This window comes from Meles meles, chromosome 5 (genome assembly GCF_922984935.1).
Source record: "Meles meles chromosome 5, mMelMel3.1 paternal haplotype, whole genome shotgun sequence".
NCBI lineage: Eukaryota > Metazoa > Chordata > Mammalia > Carnivora > Mustelidae > Meles > Meles meles.
This window is the reverse complement of record NC_060070.1, coordinates 127,943,055-127,954,109: the sequence shown is the minus strand read 5'-3', so window position 1 is coordinate 127,954,109 and position 11,055 is coordinate 127,943,055. Positions and strand designations below refer to the sequence as shown.

General features: G+C 38.9%; 1 protein-coding gene across 1 annotated transcript; it reads left to right on the top strand.

Moving 5' to 3' along the window:
- The first annotated feature begins 3,284 nt into the window (after positions 1–3,284).
- On the top strand, positions 3,285–4,341 carry LOC123941947 (ruvB-like 2). The gene has a single exon (XM_046005806.1). The coding sequence runs from the start codon at positions 3,347–3,349 to the stop codon at positions 4,235–4,237; it is 891 nt and encodes a 296-aa protein (XP_045861762.1). The 5' UTR covers positions 3,285–3,346; the 3' UTR covers positions 4,238–4,341.
- Positions 4,342–11,055: the final 6,714 nt, after the last annotated feature.

The window sequence follows — 11,055 nt, the reverse complement described above, 5'->3', positions numbered from 1 at the left end:
TAAGTCAGGGAAAAACAAATACTTTATGATTTCTCTCATATGTGGAATTTAAGAAACAAAACAGATGAACATAGGGGAAGGGAAAGAAAAATAAAGTAAGATAAAACACAGAAAAAGGCAAACCATAAGACACTTTTAACTAGAGGGAACAATCTGGAGGGGAGGTAGGTGGGGGGAATGGGGTAATTGGTTGAAGGGCATTAAGGAGGGCCCTTGCTATAATGAGTACTGGGTGTTTATGCAACTGAGGAGTCACGAAACTCTACCCTGAAACTAATAATACACTGTATGTTAACTAACTTGAATTTAAATAAAAGAAGATGAAGATGAAGAAGAAGAAAAGGGAGGAGGAGGAGAGGAGGGGGATGAGGGGGAAGAGAAGAAAAAGGAGGAAGAGGAAGGAGAAGGAGAAGAAGAAACTCTCCTGGAAGTCCCACCTCATAACTTCCACTTGTATTTGATTAACAATACTCAGGAGAACACTGAGTTGCAAGAGAGGCTGAGAAATATTGATACCCTGAATGAAATTGGTGCTCCATGACTAAGGAAGATAGGGAGAGTAGAGAGTATGTTGGTAGTACCCGCAGCCCAGTAATTTCCTTCAGAGGAGATCTAAGACTCAACATCATTTTCTCTCTCTCTCCTTTCACATCCAAGCAACCACTCATACTCACATATTCTAATCTAACATCTATTCCTTACTTATATTATCTTAGATCCATCCTTATCTTTCCCAAACTATTCAACAATCATCATTTTCTCCTCCCATTTCTTTTTTCATATCGCTGCTAGAGATACTTTGCTAAGTAAAAAAAAAAAAAATGGTTATACTGCTTTAAAAACTTCTTTTAGCTCCTGTTGATCATTGAAGAAGTCCAGATTCCCTAGATAGACTTTACAACACAGGCTCTTCTCTATCTTATATGGAAATTCTTAGGGTTCTTTCCAAGCATATGCACCATTGGCAATACTAGGCCCAAGGTCAAAGGAGCCAGGAAGGAAGGTAGAGTTCTATCCTAGGACTATGAGGTTCCAAATCCCCAACTCTTTGCATATGCCCCTACTTCCCAAAAAGGGAAAAGAGAACTGGGAGAGGTGGCCTGCATGATTGTGTTGATCTAGAAATAACTTGCACCAGAGACTCTCTAAAGAGGGACTCACACCATAGGTTGGATGGAAATAAGACCTGAGTCTGAGTGATTTATTTATTTTTTTATTTTATTATTATTTTTCTTTTTAGGAAAGAGAGAGAGAGATTGAGAGAGAGAAAGGACTTGGGATAAGGAAGAGGGAGAGACAGAATCTTAAGAAGGCTCCATGCTCAGCACAGAGTCTGTCCCAAACCTCCATCTCATTACCTTGAGATCATGACCTGAGCCAAAGTCAAGAGTCTGACCCTTAACCAGCTGAGCTACACAGGCACCAATCAACTGAGTGACTGATGGACCTTTTTGATTTTCAATTTGAGATAAAAATATTAGCTTGGAAAATACGAGATAAGAATGAAAATGATCTCAGAGAGGTTATTAAAATACATGTTACTTTTTTCCTAGTAAGAAAATAAATGATATACACAAATAGAAATTTTGGAAACTAGACAAAAAGAATATATAAAAAATATATAGCATTTTCACCACCTAAATATAAACAGTGTATTTCTGTTTCAGATATATATGCGAACATGTATATATGTACATTTATTTGTATAAGTCTGTGTATATTAAAAATGTTTTTACAAAATTGAGATGAAATATAGAAGTAGGTTGTAGGTTTTTTCCTTTGAATAAGTATTTTGAACATTTTTCCATGCTTATAAATATTTTCTACAATTTGATTTTAAATTGCTATATAGAATTCCATTGCATGGATGGAATAAAGATTGTGTGTGTGTGTGTGTGTGTGTGTGTGTGTGTGTGTGTGTGTGTTTTCTAAGATTTATTTATTTATTTATTTTAGAGAGAGAGCGTGGGCAGGGAGAGTGGTAGAGGGGGAGGGAGAGAACCTCAAGCAGACTCCCTGCTAAGCATGGAGACTGACAAGGGTCTTGATGCAGGACTCAATCTTAAAACCCTGAGATCATGATCTGATCTGAAATCAAGTCTCTGAACTAAATGAACCATGCCAGTGCCCCAACATTCTTTTATTAAACCTTGTTTCTGGTGTTTGCTATTATAATGAATAATCTTGATATACATTTTCCTTTTTCACATAACTGTTTCATTAGATAACATTCTATAAGTATAATATTAGATCAAATTATATAAAAATCATTTTATATCATTTAATGTTTTGATACCTTTTGATAAGTTGTCCTCCAGGAAGAGTATACTAATTTATACTTTCGCCAATAAGGTAGGAGAATTCTCGCCATTCTCCCCATACCCATATTGTCATTTAAATATGTCTGCTTCAATAGCTGATAAGTTTTATATTAGTTTGTTTCCATTTATATTCTTCTGGTTTGAATGAACCAACTTTTTAAGTCTTTATTTATAATTCTGTTGTATTTATAATAACTTATTTGTTATTTATCAATGTAAATACTTAATATTATTTATGATAAGATAAAATAATAGTGATATGATAGTAAATATTTAGTATGCTTTTACTACCTATTTTTCATTGTGTTAATGCTGTCATGTATTATCTCTTTAATCCTCACAATCATATGTGAAATATTCAATTGTTATCCCTATTAAAATGATACAAATTTATGAAGATTAAATGACCCATCCAAATTCACACAGCTAGTAATGCAAACTGATTAAGAGCTTTGTTTACTACAAAGCTCTACAAGTGTTTATTACACTTGATCTTAGCCAAAAGGCTGAGAAGCAATTGCTTTGTTTAGTATTTTAATTATTTGCCCATTGATTGTTTTATTTTTTAAAGATTTTTTTTAATTTATTTTTTATTTATTTGACAGAGAGAGACCACAAGTAGACAGAGAGGCAGGCAGAGAGAGAGAGAGAGGGAAGCAGGCTCCCTGCTGAGCAGAGAGCCCGATGTGGGACTCGATCCCAGGACCCCGAGACCATGACCTGAGCCGAAGGCAGCGGCTTAACCCACTGAGCCACCCAGGCACCCCCCATTGATTGTTTTAAGTTCTGTGCTTCCAGTTTATTGTTCATCTTTAAATTTAATTAATGCTCTTTTATATAAATAATCTCAAATTTTCATACAGTCCTGCACATTGACCTTTCTTTTATTATATATTTATGTATACTATATATCTTTATATACAAAATATTATATATTTTGGAATGCCTGGGTGGCATTCCAGATTGACCGGCCGGCGACAGGGACGGGCTCTAAGGTAGGCAAGCTGACCCTCAAGACCACAGAGATGGAGACCATCTACGACCTGGGCACCAAGATGATTGAGTCCCTGACCAAAGACAAGGTCCAGGCCGGGGATGTCATCACCATTGACAAGGCCACGGGCAAGATCTCCAAGCTGGGCCGCTCCTTCACACGCGCTCGTGACTATGATGCCATGGGCTCCCAGACCAAGTTCGTGCAGTGTCCAGACGGGGAGCTCCAGAAACGCAAGGAGGTGGTCCACACTGTGTCCCTGCATGAAATTGACGTCATCAACTCCCGCACTCAGGGCTTCCTGGCTCTCTTCTCAGGCGACACAGGGGAGATCAAGTCAGAAGTCCGAGAACAGATCAATGCCAAGGTAGCTGAGTGGCGTGAGGAGGGCAAGGCAGAGATCATCCCCGGGGTGCTGTTTATCGACGAGGTCCACATGCTGGACATTGAAAGCTTCTCCTTTCTCAATCGGGCCCTGGAGAGTGACATGGCGCCAGTCCTCATCATGGCCACAAACCGCGGCATCACCCGGATCCGGGGTACCAGCTACCAGAGCCCCCACGGCATCCCCATCGACCTACTGGACCGACTGCTCATCGTCTCCACCTCTCCCTACAGTGAGAAGGACACGAAGCAGATCCTCCGCATCCGGTGTGAGGAGGAAGACGTAGAAATGAGTGAGGACGCCTACACGGTGCTGACGCGCATCGGGCTGGAGACCTCGCTGCGCTATGCCATCCAGCTCATCACGGCGGCCAGTCTCGTGTGCCGGAAGCACAAGGGCACAGAAGTGCAGGTAGATGACATCAAACGGGTCTACTCGCTCTTTCTGGATGAGTCGCGCTCCACACAGTACATGAAGGAGTACCAGGACGCCTTTCTCTTCAACGAGCTTAAAGGCGAAACCATGGACACCTCCTGAGCTGATGTCACCCTCGCCCTTTCCGCCCCACCCCACCCTGTTTTCTACTAGAGTTCTGACACTGTCGCTTTGTATAAAATGGTTCTGAAACTGGAAAAAAAAAAAAAAAAAAAAAGTCATGATCTCAGGGTTCTGGGATGGAGTCCCACGTCGGGCTCCTTGCTCAGTGGGGAGCCTGCTTGTCTCTCTGCCTCTGCCTGCCACTCCGCCTGCTTGTGCTCTCTCTCTTTCTCTCTGACAAATAAATAAATAAATAAAATCTTCTTAAAAATATTATATATTTTATTACATATATACATATCTGCATATATATGTCTATATATATCTTTGTGCATATGCGTAGTAGCTCTGTGTCTACTAAAGATCAGATAAGTATTTAAATATTTTATAGTTTTTTAATCAGTAATTTTCAATATATAAATGTAAGCAATTTGAAATTTACTTTTGTGTATGAAGTTAGGAACAGAGTCCTTTATTAAATAATACATTTCCCATTTATTATATGTGAACTATCATATATATATGTATTTGGGTCTGATCTTATACTTTATTCTATTCAATTGATTTATCATTGATTCTTACTCCAATATTGTGCTTTCTTTATTATTGCACCTTTACACCATGTATTGGTAGCTGATGGAGCATGCCTTCTCTTTCTTCTTTGGTCAAATATTCTTGGCTCTTCCTCCAGATGGTTTTTAATTAAGGCTCTTTCTGAGTGGATTTCTCCCAAGGCTCTGGCTAGCCCAGTTGTATTTTCTCTACTTATAAACAAATTGTCTGGTATTTGTTTGGTCAATCAAAGTCCTTTGAAAAAAAGGTTTTTTTTGGAGAAAGCTTGTGTGACTTTTTACTTCCTGCAGATAGAATTGAGGAATTGTCCAGTAGAGGATCTTACCTGACCCTTCTTGAAAGTGTGTTCTCTGTGCTTCTTGGGAAGCAAGACTGGGGACTTCACAGACTTCTGCAGCATATAGGGACTGGTTGTGTTTTATTTTCTCCACAATTTCTCTGAACACTCAGCCTCAGTTCTTCATCAATACTGGTTCTGGCTAATTAAACTAAGAGTTCACCCAGACAAGTCCTTGTTAGAGGAGTTATCAGTCTCTGGACCAGCATAAGGTGGTATCCAGGTGACCTTAGAAATCCCCAGAGATGCCTGGAGAAACATTTAATTAGAGGTGAAAGGATTCTTATTCTAGCCTATTCTAACCCTGTCATTTTATAGTTAAACAAAGTGAAACTTCCTCCAGCATGCCTTCTTCTCCAGGTGGTTAGTGAGAGAGCCAACACTGGAACCCAGGAGTCCTGATTTCTAATCTAGTGTCATCTTCTTGGACTTGCTGCCTTCCTGATGTACAGTTGTCACCATCAGTGGCAAAGATTAAATACATCCCATCCACATATGGAAAAGATTTCTCCCATGGCTCTTCAGCTGTTTTCCTTTGCTCAAGCACACACTTTAATCTTATCTTCATTGAATCTTGGCCAGCTCATTTTCAACTAAGTCCCTGGTTTGTCCAGATGGGAAACTATCTCATTGAGACTAGATGAAAAGAAATGTGTGGATGCCACGCTGATGATGTTGTTACATGGCTAATAAAAAAAAAATAGGTGGAGCCCTACTAGGACAACAAATTATTGGCTCTGGGAAACAATGTCAAGATGCCAAAACCCCAAAGTTCAGGACTTCTACATATTCACTGATAAAACCTTAAAATCTTGGTTATTTTCTTCCTCAAAACTAGCTGCTACACTTCCCATTTTGAACAATGTACCATTTATTTATTCTTAAAATATAAAGAGCGAAGGAACAACTGCATTTCTTTTTTAAAGAGTTTTATTTATTTATTTGAGAGAAAGAGAGTACAAAGAATGGGAGGGTAAGAGGGAAAAGCAGACTCCCTGACAGCGAGCTCAATGTGAGACTCTATCCTGGGACTCCAGGATCATGACCTGAGCCAAAGGCAGTCACTTAACCAACTGAGCCATCCAGGCACCTGACAACTGAGTTTCATTTATGGAAATAATGTTTAGGAAAGTAACACATAAAACTAACTTTTTTTCAATGTAACTTTCCTGAGATGCTCTAGACCCTGTTTTAGGTGCTTGGTGAATAATTTGGTGAACAAAAGAAAGATCCCTATCTTCATGGAATATGAATTTCACTAAGGAGAATTAAACAACAGATGATAGACAAATTAAATTAGTGCATTTTATACTATATTAGAAGGTTGACAGTGTAACGGAAAAAGAAAAAGTTGAATGGGATTTGGGAAAAACTGACATTTGAACAGACATCAAAGAGGTGAGGAAGTTATCTGTGTATATATGGGGAAGTCATTCCAGACAGAGAGAATTCATGACCTTTGAAAAAGTATGTACACCCACATCACACATTATTATAGCATAACTTACACAGAGTAGATGCTCCTTGAATGCCTATTGAAGAGTAGTGAGTACACACAGTCACACCCACCCACCCATATGCGTGCGTGCACGCGTGCACACACACCCACACGTATACCTTTGCGCCCATGATTTTGAAAACCTAACACTTCAATCTCTCTCCCTCTGCCAAATGGAAGATTCACAAGTTGATTTCTTAGAGTTACATGATACAGTTTGTTGTTCTGAATTTATACCCAAAGAAACACATTTTGGGAAGAAGCCAAGAAAGGAAGTAATAGGAGGATGTAAGATAAAAGGGGAAAGAAGTCATAAGCAAGAGGTAACATTTCCTCCTGTCCTCTTGTTTAAGGAATGTGGTCCAAGATGGATAGGGTTGGGAGGCCAGAGCAACAGAATTATCAGGGCACAATGAAGAGCTGTGAGAGTACCTGGGGAGATGTGTGTCCTCCTTGGCCCTTGGGCAGTTCTTAGAGGTTGTCTGACCTACTGGGCATCCTGGGAAGCAGTCCCAGACAGTGGCTGCTTTGTTTTGCCTGTTGGTTCTGCTGCAATTTGACCCAGGGGACCCCCAGGGGAAGAATCCTCAGTCTGAATTTTTATCTGTCATCTGCTCTACCCTATCAGTGATCAAGTGTGGCAACTGTGGGCATCTGGAGCTATGACTGCCTGACCTTTAATTTAATTTACCATTGAGACATCTCCATATCATAACCAGGAAACACTGTGGTAAGAAATTCATAAGCTATGCAGATGGGCATTTCTCACCCATCCATATATGGTCATTGTTAATGATTCTTGATTCTTATGGGTTTCTCTGAGATTTTTGAAGAAAAATGAGCAATGAACCAGGAGCAGGAGCTATCCAGGACAGCTCTATTCATCTAGAGTGATGTATTTCAGACTTCCAGACCTAAATAAAAAGATAGAACTAGTACAACAGAAGGGTTGAAGAAGACACACCACAAGACTGACCACCAAGTAAAGTACCCTAAAATCTAAAGTCCAAAATCAAATTTCTTGAAAATTGTGTAGAACCCTAGAAGTCATTCATACTTTTATATAAAAAACCTTAGACTTATTCTTAAACCAAATAAAAATTTAATTCCTTTTTCCTCTAAATCTTCTGGAGAAACTGTTGGCTCAAGAAAAAAATGTTCTGGGTTTACTTTATGGACTTGAATATCCTGGAATACCTTTGCTATTTCAAGGGGTAAAACTCCATTCTAAGTGGAGAAGCATGTATGTCTGAATCTTTGAAAAGAGCTAATTTGGGGTACCAAACTGAAGGGAGACTTGGGTGAATCCTTATTAATATCATCTGCTGGTTGTCTCTGGTTCACTTAGATTCACTTTTGCCCCCAGGATGTGGTCAGTCATTCTTATAGGAAAAGACAGAGAAAGTAAAAATTGAGAGCACTCAAGATAAACTAAATCCAGGCATTTATCTTCTTAATATTCCACTGACAATCTTTAGCTGTTAATTAGACATTTTACAAAAATCTATTTATTTAAATGCCCACATGTTTGCAGACTGCCAGGTTACTGTCAGTGTATTATTAGAGAAGGAATGTTTTTCTCTTGGCTTCAAGGTTGGTATTTGTCAGCTTTGTCATCCCAAGACGATATCTGCTACTGACAATCGGACCTTTTTTCCTTGCATCTATTACCAGGCTCTAGACCAATGCCACATAAGTATAGATGCTCCCTGTATTAAGCCATTTTCTGCTGGGAGCCAAGGCTGAGTTCTAGTTCTCATTTACCTGAAAGGAACAGAGGCATCTAAGGTATTGTCAATGGCTGACAAGATGCCATTTATTTATTTATTTATTTATTTATTTATTGCTATTTTCCATAGTATTCAGATTCATATCTGAGCTCAGCATGCTATGTATGTTTTTTCCCACGTGCTGGGACAGGCCTGCTTTTGGAGGTAAGGTTTGGGAGTGGAGAGAAGCACTTGTTTTTACATATGATCATCAGTATAGTGCAATTTCTTTTAAAAATGGTGAAGTTTCCCTGACAGGGGACATGCTTCACCTTTGGTCCGTCTTCACTCCAGGTCTTGGGAGCCTCCTCTGGGTGATTTTCCACCCTACCCCCAAACTTGAAACTTTAACTGAAAGAAACACACTTTTTTGATGTTTTATCTGACTCCTTGGCAAAAGTTTAGCTTATAATTTTTAATTAAGATGCCTGTATTTGAAAAGGTGGTGACAACTGAGCTCCAGGCTCATCTGTTTTATCACATGCTCCAGGACAGGTTTTGGTTTGGATTTCAATCTGGTCATAACATGAAGGCAGGATCTGTGATAATCTAATTAGTCACAGGAACAGAGGCTCATTGAAATAAAGGGAGATACTCCAGTCATGAACCCACCCAGTGCTTTTTAATACTATGCTCTTGGATTGAATTTTTTTTTTACCAGTGGATTGAAACTTTGTTTCATGAGACTTGATTCTTGCCTTGAAAGAGATTATCTCTCTCTTTGGCAAACATTAATATTTTTACTTACTTGGGCAAATAATTTAGAGTATTGATGGATTCTACTTGGTAGGGGTTTGTCAATATTTAGTTAAGAAGAAGATTCCAAAACTGTATAATTTGAGGGCTGTCCTGAAAGGCCAGTTTCATCTGCTCTCAGAAGATGTCTGACATCTTCATTCTTTGAGCTCCTGGTCTAAGGCATTACCTCCAAAAGGTAACACTTATGATATAGTGGTCTTACCAAAGAGCTAATTCACTCTTTCACAACCCTTTTATCTTAGCTCCTGTTGAGTAGTAAACAACAGGGTCCTATGAGACAAGAGATTTGAGTTGGCTAATATTGATCAGAAATCCATTTTGAATTTATTTTCATGTATGGTGTAAGAAAGTGGTCCACTTTCTTTTGCATGTTGCTGTCCAGTTTTCCCAATACCACTTCTTCGTCTTCTTTTTTTAAAGAATTTTATTTGAAAGAGAGAGAGATAGAGAACTTGAGAGGGGAGAGGGTCAGAGGGAGAAGCAGACTCCCTGCTGATCAGGGAGCCCAATGTGGGACTCGATCCCAGGACCCCAGGATCATGACCTGAGCCAAAGGCAGTTGCTTAGCCAATAGAGCCACCCAGGTGCCCCTCCCTAATATCATTTCTTAAAGAGACTGTCTCTTTCCCATTGGATATTCTTTCCTGCTTTGTCAAAGATTAATTGACCGTATAGTTGTGGGTTCATTTCTGGGTTCTCTATTTTGTTGCATTGATCTATGTGTTTATTTTTGTGTCAGTACCATGTTGTTTTGATGACTACAGCTTTGTAATATATCTTGAAGTCCAGAATTTTGATGCCTCCTGCTTTGCTTTCTATTTCAAGATTGCTTTGGCTATTGGTGGTCTTCTGCGGTTCCATACAAATTTTAACATTGTTTGTTCTAGCTCTGTGAAAAATGCTGTTGGTATTTTGATAGGGATTTCATTAAATGTGTAGATTACTTTGGGTAGGATAAACAATATTTTGTAATTGTAATTGTAATTGTAATAAAACAATATTTTATAAAACAAATTTTAACAATATTTATTCTTTTTTTTTAAGATCTTATTTATTTATTTGACAGACAGAGATCACAAGTAGGCAAAGAGGCAGGCAGAGAGAGAGGAGGAAGCAGGCTCCCCGCTGAGCAGAGAGCCCAATGCGGGGCTCTATCCCAGGACCCTGGGATCATGACCTGAGCCAAAGACAGAGGCTTTAACCCACTGAGCCACCCAGGTGCCCCAACAATATTTATTCTTCCAGTACATGAGCATGGAATGTCTTTCCATTTCTTTCTGTCACCTTGAATTTCTTTGTCAATGTTTTGTTTTCAGAGTACAGGTCTTTCACCTTTTTGGTTAAGTTTATTCCGAGATATCTTATATTTTGCGGGGGGGGGGGGGCAACTATAAATAGTACTCATACCTTAATTTCTGTTTCTGATGCTTCATTTTTGGTATATAGAAATGTGACAGATTTCTGTACATTGATTTTGTATCCTGCGACTTTGTTGAATTTGTTTATCAGCTCTAGTTTTTTGTTGTTTCTTTTTTGTTTGTTTGTTTTTGATGAAGGCTTTTGGGTTTTCTGTATAGAGTATCATGTCATCTTCAGGTAGTAAAATTTTACTTCTTCTTTCCTGATTTGGATGCCCTTTATTTCTTTTTGTTGCTTGACTGGTGTGGCTAGGACTTCCAGTACTATGCTAAATAACAGTGGATAGAGTAGACATCTCTGTCTTGTTCCTGATCATAGAGAAAAAGCTTTCAGTTTTTTCCTGTTGAGGATGATATTAGCTGTTAATTTTTCATATATGCCCTTTATTAAGTTGAGGTATGCTCCCTCATCAAAATAAAAAGCTTCTGCCCTGTGACGGACCAACCATAAAACTAAAAGGTAA

Excerpts from the sequence above, each read along its gene's own strand:
- LOC123941947 (XM_046005806.1), top strand. The coding sequence starts at position 3,347 with ATGGAGACCATCTACGACCTGGGCACCAAGATGATTGAGTCCCTGACC.